General features: G+C 36.1%; 1 protein-coding gene across 1 annotated transcript; it reads right to left on the bottom strand.

Moving 5' to 3' along the window:
- Positions 1-1,001: 1,001 nt before the first annotated feature.
- Positions 1,002-4,696, bottom strand: LOC122651816 (probable inositol transporter 2). The gene is made up of 6 exons (XM_043845366.1): positions 4,426-4,696; positions 4,024-4,094; positions 2,844-3,179; positions 2,571-2,678; positions 1,625-2,221; positions 1,002-1,498 (listed from the first exon to the last, which is right to left on the bottom strand). The coding sequence occupies exons 1-6, from the start codon at positions 4,559-4,561 to the stop codon at positions 1,028-1,030; spliced, it is 1,719 nt and encodes a 572-aa protein (XP_043701301.1). The 5' UTR covers positions 4,562-4,696; the 3' UTR covers positions 1,002-1,027.
- Between the last annotated feature and the right edge of the window lie 17,225 nt (positions 4,697-21,921).

The following is a 21,921-nucleotide window of genomic DNA, read 5'->3' as shown; positions in this document are numbered from 1 at the left end:
TCATGCACCCTTTGATATTCATCAAGCCAGCCTTAGGATGTTGTATATGGTGTGGTACTGCGTGCTGCTATGCAGAGGGGCCGTTGTGATGGGAGTGAGATCAAGTTTGATGACAACGCAGTTGTCCTTGTCAACAAGCAAGGAGAGCCAATTCGAACTCGAGTATTTGGGCCTATACCACAAGAGTTGAGGAAGAAAAAACATGTTAAAATTCTCACACTCACTAGCAGAGCATATTGTTTGAGGTATCATTTTCTTTCTTTCCGGTGTTTTTTGGGGGACCGGACAGGTGTGAATTGGTTATTAGCGGCTTAATGTTGCGTTGTGAAAGAACAATGTGATGCCATATTTGATTGGACTCTTAAAGCTGCCTTTTTTGTTGTAAGGACTGGATCAATCTAATCTTTGTTAGGAGTAAATGGAGTCCAGCTCACGTCCACACGTATGTGAGCGTACGAGAACAGCTCACAGCCGTCAAAATGGAATCCACACTGTGGGACCCACTTGGGTAATCCGGCTTCTCTCCAAGAATTGTGTGATTGTGCATGTACCTATAAAAATATTTCCAATGTATCTGAACCTGCAATATTATTTTCTCAGTTGAAATGATATAAGTCTAATTTCTGTTGCATGACAATATATATTTTGAAGAAAAATTCTTGTTCTTTAGCTGCCCAGCCTTCTCCCTTGTCCGGAGAGGGTTTCTACAAGGGCAGTGTAAGATAGAATCTGCACACTATAACCAACGAGGAGTTGAAAATGGTATCATCCATATGGGCCTACATGTGGTCTACAAAATCAGAAGAATAGGAGAGAGAAATGTCAAAGTTGAGACTCAATATTAGTTTTATTTTTCCATGCCTTATTTCTCATTTTACATTAAAACATACATTGTGAAATCATGATGTTTCACACGGAAATTTCCCTTCTTTTCCACCCTTTTTACATGGAAACAAAGGGGAAATCTATAGGAAAATGTATTTTTCACTCAGTAATACTACTAAGTACCAACCTTTGATTCGAATTCTTACTTCTTCGTATCATCTGAGCCCTTTCTCCAGAACCTAATGTGTAGAGCTCTCCGGTCAAGCATCTTCTCAACTTCCTCAATTGGTAGCCCCTTGGTCTCTGGTACACAAACCAAGACAAAGAACACGCCAACAACAGAGACTACCCCAAAAATGAGGAAAGTCCATGCAGTCCCAATTGCCTGTGTCAAGGAGAGGAAGGACTGAGACACGATCAGGTTTGAGATCCAGTTAGCAGTAGCAGCTATACCCCCACAGACACCTCTGAACCTCAAAGGGTATATCTCAGAGTTTACAATCCATGTAACAGAACCCATCCCAGGGGAAAACGATATGACGTAAAGGCCTAATCCAATTAAAGCGACCCACCCATATCTGCTAGGGCAACCCCTTGTGTACCATAGCCTATGTTCCCCTTGACACATATTCTTCACTGTTGTATTTGAGATCAAACATGCCCCAGGTTTTAACTGCAAAAGTAATTAACATAAAAATTAGAACTTATTAAATAAGAAGCTAAGAAGAACAAAGCAAGGTAGTTGAAGCATGAATTCAATGATTTCTTGTTTAAAAGCTGATGCCATGCCCAAGCTTACCTTGTCTGTTTGAGATGCACAGAAGCCACAAGATGTAGAATAGACCTTCAAGCACGTCATACAGTCCCAACTAGCAGATGTGGACTGGAAATCTGGGCAGGTCAAGCCAGAGAAGTGGGCTGTGTCCTGCCTGCTAACCTGTGGAGATTCCGCTGTGGACTCATGGAACGTAGCGGCTAGAAGTGCCAGTGAGACAATAAGACCAGTTAGACTAAGAAGCAGAAGTTTTTTCCTGCCTGTTTTGTCTACAAAGTATATGCTCACAATGGAGCCGAGGGTATTGAGAGCTGCTATGATAAGAGATAGTAGGAGAGCTGTTTGGTTGGATGCAAAACCAGCCAACTGAACAATTGTAGGGCTATAATACATTACTGTGTTAATGCCCACAAATTGTTGAAAGATCTGTAGTCCAACACCTGCTACCAGTGCTCTTCTGACTGTCCTGGTTTTCAGTATCTTTGTGAAATTAATCTTATTTGATGATCCTTCTTCCTTGACCTCTGAATCAACCGATTCTTTCAGAGCTTGTATCTCCATTTCAACCGCATTTGCAGGGAATATTTGTCTTAGTATGCTTATGGCTTCTTCTTCCCTTCCCTGTATAGTGATTTATAAAACACAAGAACCAAAACTGGTTTTGTTAATCAATTGTGGTGGAGCTCAAGCTTCAACTTATCTAGATCACTTATTCACCCAAAAAAAAACTTATCTAGATCAGGAATAAGGGGAACCCAGAGGATACTCATGGCGGTGATCATTATGGAAGTAGTATAAATTGTTTGAAAAAGGTGATCTCATTTTTGGGAACACAAGAATCAAAGCTGGTTTTGCAAATCAATTGACGATGTTTGGAGCTCAAGCTTCAACTTACCCAGATCAGGAATACTAATGGTGAAAAAGTCGATCTCATTAAGAGAACACAAGAAGACTGAGAATAAGTATGTACCTTTCTATAAAGCCAGCGTGGTGACTCTGGGAGAAACCACATTAATATAAACTGAAGTAGAGCTGGTAGTGCAGCAACTCCAAGCATCCACCTCCATGTCCCAGGAGCCTGAAATACCAATCCTGATGGGTTAGTTAAGGCGTCTTATCTGTTAAGATCGACTAAACCCAAAACTGAAGCTTAATTTTATGCATTGTAAGCATGAATAAACAAAATAAACTCAGATAAAAGACTGATCATCACTACTACTGTTTGAGATTGTCACTTAATTACCTTGGTGAATGCTAAGTTGAGAAGGTAAGACAGAAACAGGCCTCCAGTTACAAGGAAACCATTGGTGCTGACCAGGGCACCTCGGACTTTCGGAGGAGAAGCTTCTGATATGTATAGTGGAGCTGTCATGGACGCCATACCAACACCGAGACCAACAAAAACACGACCAAGGATAAGTAGACCTGGGTTGGGTGCAGAGGCCATGATAACAGCTCCAACAAAGAAGAGAAAGTCTGCAAACATTAGCGAGAATCTCCGGCCAAATCGATCACTTATCCATCCACCAATTGCCGCACCTATGATTGCTCCGGCGACTGCTGTACTGACAATGCTTTCCTATATACAGAATATCACCATCCATGGTCAATAGATGTTTTTCTTGAAATAGAAGAAGAAATTTACATTCTTAAGATGGGTTGTAGAGATTTTCTGTCTTAAAAGAACCCAAATGGCAATTTATTGTGTAATTCTCTTGTTGTCTGTTGTGAATTTCGCAGTGAAAGAAAGAGTTCTGAAATCTTTTAGAATTCATATAATGAATTCATTCATTGCCTGTGTGAATCCAACTTGGCTGGTGAAGCCAATTTTGATATGACAAAAGAACATAATTTATGAAAGGTCACTAATTAAGGTAAAGTTAAAGTTTTAAGGGGATTCAAAAAGGAAGATGGGGTTGATATGACAAAAGAACATAATTAATGAAAGGTCACTAATTAAGGTCAAGTTAAATTTTTAAGGGGATTCGAAAAGGAAGATGGGGTTGAATCTTGTGATGTGAGGTTAAGTAACTTGGGATACATACTAATGGTAGCTAGGCTACATACAGTGAGGATACTAGGGTCATTTCAAATGTATAAACAATAAAATTTAATTTTAAAATATCGGCTGATGTTCTCTGCGCCGCAGCACAGTGTGCACCTAGACTCATGGGCCTCCCATTCGGTGGTAGGGTGATCATCTCACTAACCCCCATGTGTCTAGGCACAGCCTGCGCCCCCGGGGCACACAGAACATTTGGCCTTTATTTAAAATTTCATGAGGCAAAACTTTAAAATCAACAAAGGAATGAACCGAACCGTCTCTGCAATCATATTGCAGGAGAAATTACAATTCATCTTTTCCAAATTTCATTTTTCAAAGCCAACAAATATATTTAAGAAAGCAAAGCACACTTCCTCACCTGCAGAACAGTCTCCCTATCAACAGACTTGAAGTCATCTCTAATATAAAGAAGAGCTCCAGAAATAACTCCTGATGCCCCCAAAATCAAGAAACAAAAGTCAGGAAACAAGAACCCACAAAAAGGAACTTATAAACAGAGAGTTCAAGATTAAAAAAAGAGAGTAAACATTCTGCAAAACCCAGAATTCTTATTGTTCTTATTACATCCATCTTATTCCAACAACAAAAAAAAAAAAAAAAAAATTTCATGGGCTCATTGAAAACTTGAGGTTAAAATGATTAGCAAAGAGATACACATTAAACAGAGAACAGAAACAAGAAGGATTGATGGACACCAAACAAAGACTTATTAAATCACCAAACTATGAATGAATAGAAAACAAAAAAGAAGGGAGTATACCAGTATCATAACCAAAGAGCAAACCACCGATTCCCGCAGAGAAAGCTAGCCGAAGAACATAAGGGTTTTTCCATGCCAAAGAAAAACATTCTCTGAAAGCCGAAACATCAGTTACTGGAAGTACTCCTCCTTCCATGGCGTAAACACAGAACCAAGGTACTTACTTCCTCTTTACTTCCAGAAGAGATTGGTCAAGAACTCCTTAATGGGCCTATTTATTTTGGAGGCATGAAGAAAGAAACTGACACAGAGAGAGGGAGAGAGAGACAGAGCAGATAATGAGAGAGAAGAAAGGAAGAGATAGATAGTGTGTGGACTCTAAGAGGTGGAAGTGTGATTAAATAGTAAGCATGCATGTGCTTTGAGATTCTGGCCGACTGCAGTCAAAAAGTAAATCCATTTGTCTTTTTCAATTGTTTTTAGTGGATTATAATGTTTCCTCAATCCTGTCCCCACGTTTTTATTTTCTTACTTCGCTGCTCCACTGATAAAGAAGAAACTATAACAGTAACTAAGTAATAAACAAGAAGATTGTTCGTTACCTAAAAAAATATAATAATAATAATAATAATAAGAAGATTGTGATAAATGCTATAGAAATGCTGTCGGCTGCATTGAATGTTAATTGCATAAACCATTTTTTGTTTTGTTTTGGGTAAAGGTCAATGGCACTAACTTCACCATGATACACTCTTGACATTAATGATGGGAAGACAATTCAGATTGTTTTTTTCCATTGTAATTAAGAAGAAACGAGGGAATTGTAGAAGAGGAGGGCCCCTACCATGGTCGGGTGCAGCCTTCCACCAACCCCAGTGGCTGAGTTTGAAAATAGAGAAAAGTGAGACGGTTATGTGAGAATCAAGATTGGAATTTTCAGAGAGCTTTGAGGATGTTCTTGAGTTTGGGTTTGAGTTTTCCTTGTAAGATACTCTGTAACACTGGTTATTATTTTCTATATATAATTTTTTTGAAAAATTTATAAGAGTTATATTGTGAGTGAATTTTTTTGTTGGGTGGGTTTCGTATACAGTGTTGTGAGTAAAAGGTGTGTATTGTAATTTTTCTTGTATTAATAAAGTGAGATTCGTGTGGACGTAGATCACCATGGTGAATCATGTAAATCTCGTGTCTTTACATTTGTTACTTTTCCGTAAATCTTGATTATATGTTTTTATTTCTATTGATTAATGCGGGACAGATTTTCGCCAAAACGATAAACACCAAATATATAAATCAGCTGATAGAACTTCAGTCTTTGATATGGTGAGAGACAGGAGAGAGAGCTTTTCACATTTCCACAGATCACATGTTAACCCGTTTCGTTTCCCCCCCACCCCCTTCCCCACCCGCAAGGTTTGGTAAAGGTGGATGGAGAGACCCTTTTTTCCAACTTGTTAACCGTAAGTCAGAATCGGGTACCGTTTTGAATTGGCCAATCTTAATTTAAGTGTTAAAGCCAAACTTTGAATTCCAACACCTCCAATATCTTATTCTGATTTTGATTGATGGCTACAAAAGAGTGTTAAGAAGGCCTAATACCTTTTTTTTATGATAAATAAGAAGACCTAAACGGAAGATCAGGAACATGGATAAATACTCAAAATGAATCTAACAACCAAGCTTTATGATGGTAACAAATATGTGGTGGGTAATATAATTATGAAAAATTTTGAGTGGGTTGGTAGAATTACTGGATTAGGGTGACTCCCCATAATTTTCACAATCCTCCAAGATCAAAGTAAGGTGGCATGTGATTTAGTGTGGGGTTATTAATTACAAATTCATGAATCTTATGCTTATTTAGAAAGAATCAATAGTTACTACATGTTTCACATTGTATATTTATAAAAGTGAACCTTTTTTTTATGGTAAAAATATAAAAATGAATCTAGCCACATGTACGATTCGTCCCCTACACTACTACTTGCTAAATGATGCATTAATGACGATAGCCCGTCCTCTCATGTTGACAAATCCGTTGCAAACGAATAACTAAATAATTATTTGGGGAAAATATCTCTATTTGGTGGTGTCTTAAGTCTTCTCAGAGGACACTGTGATTTGACGCCTTTGTCCCTTAATACATATCCAAGTATACGTGCTCACCTATTGATCTAGACGCTTATATAGAAATAATGTGATCAAGTAAAAATGTCTTATCCAATTTAATTTATATTAATTCAAATATTTAATTTACATTCGAGACTATTATTATTAATTGCTCACATCCCAGAATAACTCTGACTTTTGAATCTCTTCATTGCTTGTGGGTGGAGAGAAACCAAACCAACTACTTGCAAAGTAATTTAAAGCATACAAACCTCACCCCCACCGAAGTATTAAATACATGCATGCAGCAAGTACTTTACAAACACTAGCCCCTTAAAAAACTTTGTCACTAATGTGCAAATAATTTGGGTACATAGAATAAGTTGGGTGGTTGGGTTTTTTTTTTTTTTTTTTTTTAAAAATTTTAAAATTAGAAGAGAACCAACCAAAAGAAAAGGCTAGGGAATTTAGATTAGTTTAGAAGCTATCTAGTATCAATCGAACAATTTGGATCCTCTACTGACGAGTTGTCCGGTAGGATCCTACTGCTAAGACACAGTAAGGCGAGGAATGATCGCCTTACACCTGCCCGAGCGGAGGTAAGGTGATCATTTACCGCCTTACTGTGTCTTGACAGTAGGGTCTTGCTGAGCAGCTCGGCAGTAGAGGATTTGAATCCATCAAGTGAACTGCATAGTCAATTTCACCAACTCCTTCAAATAGAAGATGCATCATTGATAGAGAGTCACCTAGTAGTTTGACAGATCGATCAAATGGAAAGCTATATATGACCAAGCGAGCTTATTTATTTACCTATGCGATCAATAATCTCCAAAGCATTACCTTCTAATTAATTTCCTGCTAAACTAATAATAGATCTTCAAGTTTTCAGTGTGAATATGTGAGGGAGAAGTGAAGGAAATCAGAGATTGTCATACATACATTGAGTTGATCGATTGGCGATGGAATCTTGTTGGCTTTCAGGAGTGAGAATAAGAGAGCCAACTATTGGAAAATCTTTGGATTCAGGTCACCATTTTACTCTCTCATAATTCTTTAACTTGATTTATCGCAATATAAGTGCAAATAAACACATTAAATGTCCATAATGCGTATCGACATGCACATTCATCGTAAAAAATGACAGTGGTCAACCCAAAATAGTCCAAATATGTTCAGAGTAGCATAAACATCATAAACAAATCCCAGAAGATGTCAAAAGTACTGATGTAGGGTACGATCCTATAGGACTTAAAAAGACGGACACAATGGTCCAAATCGAAGTCCAAACAAGCACTCCACGCACCTTCATGCGCTGCTAAAAGGTGGTACATAATATCACTCTTGACTCGGGTTGGTTCGATCCAAAACCATGGTTCACCCAGTCCGATTTGACTCGTTTCATCACGTTAGGTTGATGGGTCACTTTCCGATCAACATGTCACATATTCGGGTCTGGTCCGGGTCACAAGTGTAACGCGTACGTGCAGCAGGACTGGGTCAAACCTTACTAGCTCGCGGTGACTTGGCCGAATCGACTCGAAAACACTACCGAGTCACCACCTAACGACCTTTTAGGACCTTTTTTTTTTGTAATTATTATTTTATCAACACACGCCAACAGCCCCTTTCCGATTAGAGTTTTAAATTGCAGTCGTTAGCAATTAAAGCAATTGAAGAATTAGAATATTTGCTTTTGACATTAAATCATGATGATAAAGCATTAAAAAGAGTTTCTAAGACATGGTGGTAAGCATTAAAAAGAGTTTCTAAAACATGATGGTAAGCATTAAAAAGTACGATTGAATGACAAGGTTTTATTTTTTTTAATATCTAAATTGTAAAGCATCGGAAAATGATGTGGATTAAAGAATATTCCAGCTTCTTCTTCAACCTATATGTTTTACGAATTTGAGTCCTGTGGAATAGAATCCGCGATTGACCGTGATTGTCGATGATGTAATAGGTTATCACCAACCTATATGTTCATGGTTATTGGAGAAAAATTTAAATCTATTATTAATAAAATTTCATTTCTTGATTATCATCAATGATTGATCGATCCGATAATTAATTAAATTCATATATCACCATTGAAAAATATCTACCACCAATTAATAGCGGATGCTTTAGCTCTCAAAAAAGGCAAAAGAGACTTTCCAACATTTAATGGCGACGGCAAAAGAGACTTTTCGATATTAATGGTTTGGTGAATGAAGTGGCCTTTTGAATTATCCAAAGTGATGGAAAAGAGGAAACCACTCGTGAAGAAAGATAATGTCATTAAGAATGAATAAAAAATATTGTTGTCCGTACTCCATAGTCCATACACAATGGACTTGATGAAATATTTCTCCGGACGACTCTCTTATATAGATAATTAAGGACAGAGAGACTTTACCTTTCCTACACGATCCTCTATCTATTTTGAAGAATCAAAGTTGTTGAAATTTTTAATTAAAACATGGAAGAACAAGGTGACTAATAAAATAAGGTTATGTTTAAATTTTTTACTAATAAATACAAGGATTAGGGTAGTTAGTAGTGGTGGCGAATCTGGTGATATATAATTACTTTAGGAATTTTTCTTCTCTCAGGTTCCCTATCCGGTCAGGTTCTTAGGTTCCTCTCATAGGAAAGACAGAAATAACGACCTCACCCCACCCAGATAGTGTGTTCAAACAGGAGGTACGATCATCATTTCTGATCCCCCATGAGAGGAACCTACGAACATGATCAGGCAGAAACCTGAGAGGAGTTAAGTCCTCAGTTTAGGCAACATTAACCAATTTAGGTTTTCATATGTTAAGCTCTTTCTCGATCTGCTATTTCTTTGTTTAAGAAGTTAAGAGTGGCGTGACACTTGCCTGAATTGAAATTGCATGAGAAATGGATATATTGTGAAAAAATTGCGTGGTACGCTTTCGATCTGCCACATGTAAGATTCGTCCCCTATATAGACTATTTGTTAAATGATGCATTAATGAGGACAACCCATCTCGTTGACAAATCCATTACGAACAAATAACTAAATAATAATTTATATTAGTTCAAATATTTAATTTAACACTAGAGATTATTATTAACTTTAAATATCAAAAAATTATTTTTATATATCTTCAAATATATGAAATCTAGGGAGTAGAGTATGGACAAAGAGATTAGGTTTGTGACTTCTTGTTTGAATCGATCTGAAATCGACCATTATATATATATATATATATATAGAAGAGTACTGATATAAACATGTTAGTTGGGGTTTAATTACTTGAGGAAGAACAGACCAGTTGGGTAGGAGATCCGGCCAATTTACTAATCTTTTATGATTATGAATGTCTTTGTCACCTTCCAAAACAAATAATAAGTTTTCTTAAACTCAAAAATGGCTTGTTGAATGAAGAAACTTCAACTAAGCTAGCCATTCTTGTCAATTAGGTAATCACATGATCATTAGGGTCTAATTAGTCACATGATCCCATTGTTAAAAACTAATGATGTAATAAGGACCAGCCCATATTTGTCAATTGGATGCTCCGTCATGTGTAGGCTGCATGAGGTCTCTATCTGGTCTAGCCCATTTCAATTTGGGTTAGTATCTGATGAACTTGCTTGACCTGTTTCGATTTGGGTTTGTCTCGATCTGGCATCCTGATCTGTTTATTAAGATTATTTTCAGATGCACAAGAACATAACTATGTTTGTTAATGATATAGATTCCAAGTCATAATCTAGTAACCAGTTGAACTGGTCCATGCATGAGATTATCATATCATCTAAAGATGATTGGGAAGTAATCAATCAACTAGACAAGAATATGAATCAAAACAACCTTAGCTATTATTCTCTTGATTATTCTTTTGGTTGAGATCCCAATTCCTATGATTGCTACCCTTGTTATAACTATAATCGTTGATGTGATTAGCATGATTGTCTTGATTGATATTCTTGTTTGGTTACAGACAACTAGGTTTGGTTCTGTATGTCCATAAAAGTAGACAGCTACGTTTGGTTCTGTACGTCCATAAAAGTAGAGTATGTATGACTAGCTAATTCTTGTTAAAAACTGCACTTCTTTTCTGTGTTTCAACTCTATATATGCTTCTAGATAAAAGAAAAATAGGGAGCCAAAGAATGAAAGAAAAGAGAAACAAACATAAAATAAATGGAAAACCAAGATGACCATTTTCTAATATCATGTAAGAATCTAGTTAATATAAAGGAGACTTTCAAGAAAGTGATTCATGAAATAAGGCCTAAGCCCTAGCTTGTGACCTAGCTTGTGTATTGTGCCTATTAAGAGGCAAAGAGAAGTACCTTATTCTTCCCACCCACATGACCTGCTAGCTTCCACTCCTTTATTCCACAACACGTGAAGCACACACATACATAAAATTAATGTCCTAATTAATCCCATATGATGTAGAAGTGTAGGATATGAATTAAGCATCTTAATTAGTATTTCTATAAAGTTTGGAAAGTAATTTATTAGTAATTAACAAAAGGCTTCATGGATTTCTATAAAGGAAACTCCTCTACTCCAGGTCGGTCATAGGAAATCCGAGCTCAATGTTAACCTAGATGAAACTTAAAAAGAATAGAAGAAAAAGTGTAATTTAGGTTTTGCTTTTGTTATATGCTATTATAATAAAGTGGCAAATCCAAAAGCTAACCTGTTTGCCCACAGGTATACGTACACTTTAAAACAGATAGATTATATATCTTATTAGATGATGAATTGGCATTAATTAGTGGCATGCTTATATATCTCATTATAGAACAAACTCTAGTTTAAAAATGGAAAGCATAGAAGGGAACCCTAGAAAGAGTGAGGCAGAGGATTTTCTGGTGGTCAAAGTGATTAATTTTGTCTTATGGTGTGAAAGGGAGAAGGAGAATAGATTGTGTCTTTCGAGTTTGGAAAATCCGGAGATTTGACCAAAGTTCTAGCGTGGAAGAAGGATATCCAGAGCATTTTAAAGATGTTTTTTGTCCATTACCCCAAAAAATAAAAAGATATTTTTTGTCCTAATACTTAAAAGGTGATTTGGGAACTAAGATATATGTAATGACACCTCATTATAGCAATAGGACCTAATTAAGCTAGTATTGAATAATCTTGTGACATATTGTTTATTAATTTACATTTAAATAATGTTTTGATCCTTCATAACAAATGTGAGTTGCATGTAAGGCTAATTCTTGCTATTTCGGTAGTAGACAAAAAAAAAAAAAATTTCTATCAATTTAGTGGTTCTAATATCAAATCCTGATTCTATATTTGATAAGTATTTTGTTCTATTATCAAGATTTTATGATTGGAATATTAAATTTCAACTCAAAAATATATTAAAAAAATTGATAATAAATGAAAGGGAGAGGGTTTGCTACATGGATAGTGTGCAGTTTCATGCCTTGCAGGAGGGGTATTATAGAAAAACATTAAAAAATATATATATATATTAAATATTTTACAGGAGAAGGTGTCACAATAATCTAAGTCTTATAAGGGTTGCCAACATTCAATGTTAATAAAAAATTGTCGTTGTAATCGGACAATTTAGATAATTATCCAAATGTATTTGAATTCAAATTGAATTTGAATTTTCGATTACATATCTACATTCTTATCTTCTTTTTTTTTTTTGATAGAAATATTTACATCCTTATCAAGAAGCAAGGAAAGGTCTCCTTAGTACTCTTACAAGAAGTAACCCTTTTAGAAACTTTGAGTTGCCCTAGAAATAGTAGTCTACCCTAGCTACCACTTCCCACTACCAAAGATTCCAAAGTTTTGTTTGAAGGTCTCCAGTGTAATTAAGCTGTGGACCTCAAGTAGATTTATGGTATCAATGTTCAAAATTGCATATATCTTATAGATGGAAGGGACAATCTTTGTTCACAATACCAACTCTCAATCGATATCAGATGGGAATAAGTACAGTTGTGAGCCCATTACTACTAGACAAGGATTATGTTTAAGGACCACCACCACTATTGATAATAGACCCCACATCCTTAGCATTCTTCCAAAACGTAAAGTTGACTTACCCTCCAAACAATATGAAAGCAGACAGTACAGGACCAGCAAAAGGTGGCAGGAAACCCAATTGGTCCCAAACATTCTTAAATCATTTACAGTATTCACAATACAGCAAGAGAGAGATGAAAGTGCCCAACAAGAATTGAAACCAAAGCTTGCTAAGAGAGAGATATATGTGAAAGTGCCCAACAAGAATTGAGTCCAAAGATGGGTTCTTAATTTAGCTCTCCCATTCTCATCTTTCCATAGAGTTAAAGCCAAGCTATCACCTTTATTAAAGATCTCTCTCTTTTTCATAGTTTGATTGATTAATACACTTAATTTCTATTAACAATGATAGTTTTCTTCTTTAATTAATTTGGTAAAAGTTTGTATTTCATTTTGCTAAGCACCATCATCGTCATCATAATCAGAATCAGTATCATCATCGTCATCACAAGACATAATTAGGGAGTTGATTCTAAATTAGGTTTTTATATATCACCAATTTTAATAAAAACCAGGAATATATTGAACCGAGAAAATAAATAAATAAAAAACCCAGGTATGGAACTGGTTTTTGTCCTGGTTAAATTGGCTCAGCAGCCAACAGGTATGAGTATTTCTAAACTATGGTTTTGTTAACGCAAGCACCAAGATACATGAAGAAACAAAAGAGATTTAAGTTAATATGATACAAAGATTTAACATGGTTCATACATCAATTAGATGTGCTTTATCCACCGGCGAAGCTGAAGATGATTCACTATGTGATGAAAGAAAAATACAATGGAGATCTCTCAAGAACTCTTCTTGGAAAACCCTAACACAAAAATGCCCAAGTCCCACTTCTCTCTTTCTTACATGACAAAACAATAAAACAAGGAAATACTCCTCCAAGTCCGGTCAATCCAGAAAATCCTATTGGTCAAAGTCCTTGACTAGATGGCTACAGTCACAGCAGACCTTACAAATTTTCTCCTTTGGATCGCCACCAAAAAAATATTGAAACAGGACAAACTTTGAAACAGGTACAAGAATTCAAGACTCACATATAACAGATTTCAATATATGAATATGAAAAATGGTAATGACTAAGAATTGAACCAGTAAACCATATCAGTGACAATTAGGTATTCTCTCTAGATTTATCTGGTAAGATTAAGTCAAGGATGTTGCTTTATCCATCCTCTTTTTTTTATTTTCTTCTCTTCTTGAAATTTCCAAGAAGTGGGCCAACGATTTGATATAGTGATCAACATATACCATACGTTGGAAACCTGTACCATATATTCTCTTTGTCGGAATAGCTTTGGAACCATTTTAGGTTTTAAAGTCACTTCCAAGGAGTTCTAGATCACGTTCTTGGGACAGATAATTAAAGGGGACTAAAAATACATTCTCTGTAGCTAAAGTGGCAGCACACTTGTTTGGATTTCAAGCTTTACTTTTATATATGTTTGTATTCTATGACTTAATTTGGGGTCCTGGTTTGATGCTTTCCCGTCCAGTTTCAACTTTCATATATTCCTGCTTTTTTGTTTTAAAGATTCTCCAAATGAATGAAGGAGAAGCTTAGGAAACTACCGATCACATTAACAAATTTATCTTTTGATTTCTTTTTACCTATCCAAAAAAAAAAAAGAGATAAATAATATTTGAGAGCTATGTCTGATGTCATGAGGTTTCACTAAATAGGAAAAATTAGGAACCTTATAAAGAAAGGGGTGAAGAGGAATCACTTGACCATGACCTCCGATGGGATGAAGAAGTTATCACGCAACAATTGGGGAGGGGGGGGGGGGGGGGATGTGTTCAACCATTCGTGAATAAGGAGATATTTTAAAATTCCTAAGATAGTGGCTGAAGTTTTCCCACGTGGTAAAGAAAAACTTGATCCAAAAAAGAAATCTAAAAAAGAAAGAAATTTTGGTATTTGGAAGGGACTCTCCTTCTGAGCTGGCAAGTAGGGGGAAAAGTTTTTTTTTTTTCTTTTTTCTTAGCTCACCCCTTTTGCATGTGGAAAATCTTGCCCACTTTATAAATCCTTTAAGCTTTTAGGTTTGATTAGAACCTTTTTTGGTAAGATGAATTCCTAGTTTGGTTGATGGAAGTTATTTCCTTTTAAACTCTCTTTCTATATTTGTTTGCATAGATATGCTTTCTTATATTAAAAGAAAAGAGATTATAATATTCAAGGAATAGTAGACATAGTACACCCCTCAAGTAAGTTAGTTAGGACTAGATAGTAATTCAAATTTACAAAAATACCATTTTGTATTTCTAGCTGTGTTCTTCATTGGGTAATTTTATATCTTTTTGAAACTTGAGTCACTTTTTTGCTAATTGAATAAAAATTAGGCATGAAATCCAGTGAGCTCAATTCAAAATTCAAAAACCGAGAAGCTCGTCTACCAACCATTGGATCAGCATGAAATCCAATGTGGTGGCCTGTGAGTTGAGCGCAATATGATGACTGCTCAACCCCAGACCACTGAGGATCCAAATCCCCAAAAATGACTTCTCCTTTAAAATATATTTCACTTCCTAGAAAATATCCGCATTTCCCATGCAACCAAATGGAATCGTTGTATTATATGTTATTTTATGTAATGTATTATCAAGCAGATATATGGACAGGTTAAATGTGGTCTGGGCTGGACCGGCCCGATGATTTACATGCTTAGCCAGAACCAAGCAAGTGGGCCTAACATACCATATTTTTAGACCATTTGTTGGTAGTCGGGCTACATACTAAATGGGCCAAATTTTCAGCCCGTTTCCACTCTCTGTAGCATATTTGTTGAAAGACCCTTGACATGTTGGGATGGGCCTGTTTGTGAGCTGATGGCCAAGAAGGCCTTCTGATTTCTATCCTCATGTCCTTTTTGTGGGTAGAGATTTTAGGATCCCTCCCTTCTCTCCTCCCTAGCCTGCCCCACGTCCCTCCTTCCTCCTACAGAGTTAAATTCTGTTATTCTGGTAGTCTTCCGTTAAGTAATTCTTTCCTTTATAGGTTTAACCAATTTCAAACTCTGCACCATGATCGTACCCGTTTAGCTAATCGGGTTTAGCTTGGATGGGCATGGTATATATGGTTTACATACGATCGGTTGGTCTTGAGCTACAATCAGGTTACTAGAATTGGGCCTTAAGCCGTCTATGAGCCTGTTTAACTCTAGAAGGTCTTTAAATGGGTTGTAAATGGTGCAGACCTAAAATTGGTCTCTAAAGTGGGCTGGAAGGGGTTTCCAATAAAATAAGGCCCAGAAATGTCATTCAGATCCACCCATCATCAGATCTTAAGGTTTTTATGGAATATAAGACTGTACAATTGTTTGATATTCTAATAAATACCAAGACAAATCTATGAAATATTAACGACCATTGAGAGAGAGTATTTCTCCCTTGTCAAGCATCGGAACATGATGATGGGTTGCATCAAATTAGCAACCATAGTTGCACATGCCATACATTTTTGGCACTTGAAATCTTTAGTTTATGGACATTGAAGGAAAAAATGGGAATTTCAAACAATATTGGTTTAGATCGAACATATAATCGATCAATCGGTCCGGTCGAAAAACCGATGGGCTAGGACCCCACACTGGGAATGATCGATCAAACGTAGGGTTGTACAAAATGATTGTCACGATCCTAGAGAAAAGTGGAAATCTCCAAGGGTGCAATAGTTATTTTGTGCAGCCTGTGTGTAGAGAACAGCGATCTCTTTCCCTTGTTTTAATTAAGATTTTGTTGAACAAGTTCTTAGGGTCAATGGGATGGAGATTGAAGTGACACTTTGCCTTGGGTAAAGGGGGAAATATTTTTGCTGCTACACTTGTAGCAGGAACGTTCCTGCTACCTGCTAAGTGCTAGCAGCAAAGGAAATAGACTCACTTACTTTGATCCATATTTTCTAAAATACCCTTTAAGAGTCCATTTCTTTAGCTGCCAGTAGTGTTGCAGGAACATTCCTGTTAGAAAACGTAGTAGCGTAGCAAAATTTTGTCCGATAAAAGGTCAGCAGTATTGAACAAAAGACCCTAAACAGACATTTGTCATTGGCATATATATATATATATATATATGCCAATGAACAGAACTAACCCTAAATTTTGTAGGGTTGAACTTAGATATAGGAGTTGACCGGGCAAAAAGGTTGTATTTTCCAAATTCAAGACTCTTAATTTATTGTTTTACAACAACCTGTTTGTCCTGTGGACAACTCCTCCTATATTAAAAAATTTAGTTATTTCTGTTAATCGGCATATAATTGCCTGTATACAGACCAATGACAAGTGTCAATTAATTAAGCAGAATATAATGATGTCCCATGCAGGCTACTTTTCTCTCCTTCCCTTCTTTCCTTCTTTGACATTCTCATTTCCTCTCAAAAACTTCTTCCTACAGCTTGATCAAGAGACCACAGCAAGAAGCAGCAAAATCTTCTCTTATTTGATCTCCAAACTTTCCACCTCTCTTTCATTTTCATGGATAGTAGAAATGGAAAGAGAGACAGAGACAGAGACAGAGATGCAACACTTGAAAACTATGAATAATGGGCGGATTAATAATATTAGGGTGAAGAGAAGCAATAATAGCATAGGAGGAGGAGGAGGAGGAGGAGGAGGAGGATCATCAAATAATAATGATCTCATCAGCAGCTACACAAGCTTGAAAGACATCTTACCCAATTCCCCAACTAGAAATGTGGGCAACGGAGGATTCGACGTCAATGGATTCGACATTGCCATACGTAACCAATTGGTGAAACAAGCGGCATCCGCATATCTTCAATCGGCAGCAACCATAATCACAAGCCCCAACCAGAATTGGATAGTCAGGTTCTGGAAGCTCAGGGTAGCCATTACAACTGCTTTGCTTTCTTATTGGCATAATTATGTTACACTTCCATTCCAAGCTTGTGCTACCCCCATCTATCAGCTCTTCACTTGTTTCATTAACAGAATTCATGTTGTGTGGATCAGTTCAACTATAATTCCTTGATTGATTCACAAGATCCAACAAGATTCTGAAGTTATATATACATATATATTATTATGGATCTTCTCAATTAATTAAGGTACAAAACCAAATTCATCTCTTCTTATGCAAAATTTTTTTTTTTTTTTTTTTTTTTTAAAATTTATTTATAACTTTCTTTTACAATGAATAAATTGTGAATAAGAATGTAAATTATTTCATATTTATTCTGTAAAGAAGAAAATCTATATATAGTGGAAGATGCATTATCAGCATAAGGGTCTCATTTTTTTCTTTTTTTTGAAAAATTAAGGATATGTTTGATTTGCAAGATTCTTTTCTATCTATTTCGTGCCAACCAAACATAGCCGATAAGTTTGGCTTCGATTTGTTTTTTATTTTTTATTATTTTTTGGAAAATGGGCGAAAACATAAATGCCTCGTTCGATCGAAATTGAAACCCGAATTAAACCCAAAATCAAAACCCAATAATAGATTGATATGAGCCCCATCAGCCAACTTGATAAAAATCCAAAACCAAACCATGAAAAATGGATTGGAAATGTAGACATGAGAAAAACAAAGTAGTCAATAAGGGTGTTAAATATAATGGTTGTGTTGGATTATAACGTTATAGATTGTACAAATTACGTGGTAAATAAGTCATATAATGTAGTACGAAGTGAAAAAATGATAACTCCAATTGGAGTCCCATGCATGGTTCTAAGTATCTATCGGATCATGTATCGGGTGATCCGTACGTACCAGTTTTGCACCTTGTCGATCTTGATATCATGCCGATATCCTATCGGTGATGGTACAGACAAGGGGTAAAATGCTTAAAAAATCAATTTTTCAAGGAGAATCACAGGTAAATTTGTCTAATACTGCTAATCCATGTGGATGCCAGTCCAATAATGGATCGATTTCCAGGTTGATCGATACCCGTTCCAATACCACGCAGTAAAACCATGGTCCCATGTAACCTCTTAAATATTACTGTAAAGATAGAAATTGTCAACGTGATCAGATGTATATTTTTCTCCGTTTTTAATTAGAAAGAGATACTAATATTACCTTTTTCAAGTGCTGATCTGTGTACTTGGATTTCTTCTTATTCTTACGTATTTCTTTCCACCACAAAAAAAAAAAAAAAAAAAAAAAAAAAAAGGAAAGAAAGAAAATAAGCAGCCCATATTCATTGATGGCTTCTTTATTAATGGAGCTAGATGAATTTTATATAACATTATAGGCAAGAGAGTGGTAATCGGTTGTATAGCCTCTGCATCAACACAATAGTCAATGAAAGTGAGCACATAGGCATTGATTTGAATACGATTTTTTGATTTCACTAGGGATTAAATGATCTTTTTACACACAAAAAGCATTGATTTGTGTCGAAACAGAGAAACTATACTAACCACGGGACCGATTAACATTTTTTTTCCCTAACAATACAAAATGTGATTGAAGAAGGCAAATGTATAAGGATAATATATTAATATAGATGGTGCAAAGCATAGCATAATAGGTGTTAGACAACTTATTACGTGCGATTGAAGACAACCCATCGGGTTTCTAATGCAAAATTGTAAACTAATTTTTATTTTTCATTTTTTTCTCCCCCCTCAACCCCTCTTTCTTATTACAAAATTGAAATAATGAGGTTGACATCATTCATTGGGTATCTTGGTTACTTTGATTTTACTTCCTTGTCATAAACTTGAATGGCTATTTCGATAAATTATAGAGATATGGGTGGTTTCATTGCATAGGTCACTCAAGTCAATCAGAAAGCATTAACATCTAATTAAAGAAAATGACTTGAGCAATATTAGGTGCTGGCACGCCATTTTCTATATTTCGAATAACACTTTTAATAAGTTTTTGGTTTTTGTATGTTTTCATCTTATTCATTGAAAACAGATATATCGAATCCTTCTTGTTATAGAATGAATTCTAGGACAATTTGAAAAACATTGTGGTTACTGTACATTGAAGTAATCCTCACGACAATCGAATAAAAAAGTTAAGTATTTGTCCTTTCGCTTTCAAATAATTTGTAATCTTTTTTTTTTTGTTTTTTATTTAGTATAAAATATTATTTTATAATGATGCTAAAATCTTGTCATTTCATATGTAAATTCGAAAAGCATGTGAAATTAACAATTTACAACTCTTAAAAATAACATAAAGCAGATAAGTGCACTTCCAAATTATTTTGAATCTTTTTTGTTACTCTTCACTTAATAAACTTTTGAAAATAAGATACGGACGATTAAAAGAAGGTTACATATGTTAAATACACTTATAGTGGTGTTACTTAGACAATCTCTTTTTTAAATGGGGGAAAGAAGAGCGAATACAAAAAAATGTAAGATAATTTATGATGGATCAAACTTTATCCCTTCGGTTATAATTAAGTTTACAATGACAAAGGTACCTTTTATATTTTAAATTGAAAAAGAAGCCCAAAATTAGTGTGTAAATTATTGTACAAAGGTAGATTGATCTCTCTCTCTCTCTCTCTCTCTCTCTCATTAACCAATTTGATCACCCAATCCCTCATTGGTGGAAAATTGCTTCTTTTTTTTTTTTAAAAGAGTGGGAAATTGCATTGAAGGTTTTCTCAACGTCTATCAAATCTATGTCAATTTTTAATTCATGAAAAACAGGGTGATACTTTAACGTGTTGCTATGTCTAGATGCAAAAGCCACGCGATTAAGTACCATTCTTTATCTATAATTTTTTCATAGCAATATATGGCAGTCTTAACTCTTATAACTTGATGGTCACCCTACCAAAAGGGACTACTTTTGATAGAAAACCCAAAAAGGGGCGAAGAGCATGGAAACGATCGGATTGATTCCCATTAATTCTGATTCTTCCCATTTGTGTACGATCGAGATAGACTGAATCCAGGCTAAGTCGATCAATTCTCAATATACCTGATTTCGAGTTTGTAAACCTTAACCTTAGCTTCATCTACAGGAATTTATTTTTGGACCCAAGAATCCAAGACCCAACCAAAAGTGGAGTAAGTTAAAATCATAAGGAATTTTTATCCGCTGCTGCGCCATCGGTGGCGCAGCAGCGGGCCACTGCACCGCACGATGGCACAGCAGCGGAGAAAAGGTCCTTTAGGGTCTAACCAGGCCAAGTTAAAGTTGCATTGCTCAATTATATGGCACAAGAAAGAACAAACAACATAAGCAGTACTTAAGGCGTTAAACCCAATCACATATTATATCTTAGCCGTCCATTTCAGGGTCCTGCAGTAGGAGCCATCGGATTGATTATCTAGGAGGGAGAAGCGTTGGATTACATGGGATAAATGACTATCTTTATCTTATTAATCCAAATCGAGATTATTAAGTTGAAAGACAAACGAAGCAGTCTTGCAGTGCCTGGGATCAGAGTTCTAGCACTTCTCAGGGGGGAAGGGCATCATTACAATGAGTGGTCCCACTGGTTACACCAATCAGAACCAGCGGTCAAATTTGATGTATAGGATTAGGACCTATAAATCCCTGATCAAACCGAAGGGTCCTCACAACTCTTTCTGGAGTCCGGAAATAAAAACATAATAAAAAGGCAAAACCGCAAAAGCTAGTGGCTACTTTTGCAAAATCGTACGGCCCAAACCCCCATTTTCGAGATGACTGTTCAGTTACGCTTTCGCATGGCAAAGGTGCGCTCAGGTCACAGGTGGGTGGGTTATACAGAACGGAACATTGACGGCGTTATCAGAGTGTAATAGAAGACCTGAAACCTGAAAGCTACAGTCTGATTGCCCAGTCAAACGACGGCGCATAATACTATTATGTGTCTGCTTGTCGGGTGTCGCTCTCTCATTTGCAGTTATATTTCTGGTTTTTTTTTATTAACGGGTGAGTCACCCGATCTACTTAATGAGTAGTCAAAGATACCAAAGGTCATTTTTGTAATAATGCTTATTTATTCAGGAATTTCCTTAGATACCTTTTTAACCATTTTGATTAGTGTGTTATGTATGAACTTGCTTCTCTCTCTTTCTCACACACACAGTCTACACAAGAGGAAGAGGAGGTAAAGATTATAAGAAGACAGCATGCGTTAAAGAGTGATCATTAGAAACAAACAGCACCACTGAAGAAGCCCAATCCGTCAGAGCTTGCCGGGTCCAGAAACCCTAGCTAGCAAGTCTGAACCTGATATCCTCCGCCTCTGCTCACTGTCCCTCTCTCTCTCTCTCTCTCTGTCGTTCTTGTTTATCGTATGCTGAAGACTATGAAATATTCTTTATAAGAATCCACACAAATCCTATAAATTGATAGACCCCCTTATTTTTTTCTGTTACTAGAAAGCATTTGATTCAGACACCCGAAGCGACTGTTTGGGAAATCCCTCTCTCTCTCTCTCTTCTCTCTCCCTCCTTCTCACAGAATCTTTTACTTTG

Source organism: Telopea speciosissima, chromosome 2, assembly GCF_018873765.1.
Source record: "Telopea speciosissima isolate NSW1024214 ecotype Mountain lineage chromosome 2, Tspe_v1, whole genome shotgun sequence".
NCBI lineage: Eukaryota > Viridiplantae > Streptophyta > Magnoliopsida > Proteales > Proteaceae > Telopea > Telopea speciosissima.
This window is presented reverse-complemented; position numbering and strand designations above follow the sequence as displayed.

Coding starts and splice junctions, on each gene's coding strand:
- LOC122651816 (XM_043845366.1), bottom strand. CDS start 4,561: ATGGAAGGAGGAGTACTTCCAGTAACTGATGTTTCGGCTTTCAGAGAA. Junction 2,222..2,570: donor CACGCTGGCTTTATAGAAAG/GTACATACTTAT, acceptor ATCACTATACAG/GGAAGGGAAGAAGAAGCCAT. Junction 1,499..1,624: donor GTGCATCTCAAACAGACAAG/GTAAGCTTGGGC, acceptor TTACTTTTGCAG/TTAAAACCTGGGGCATGTTT.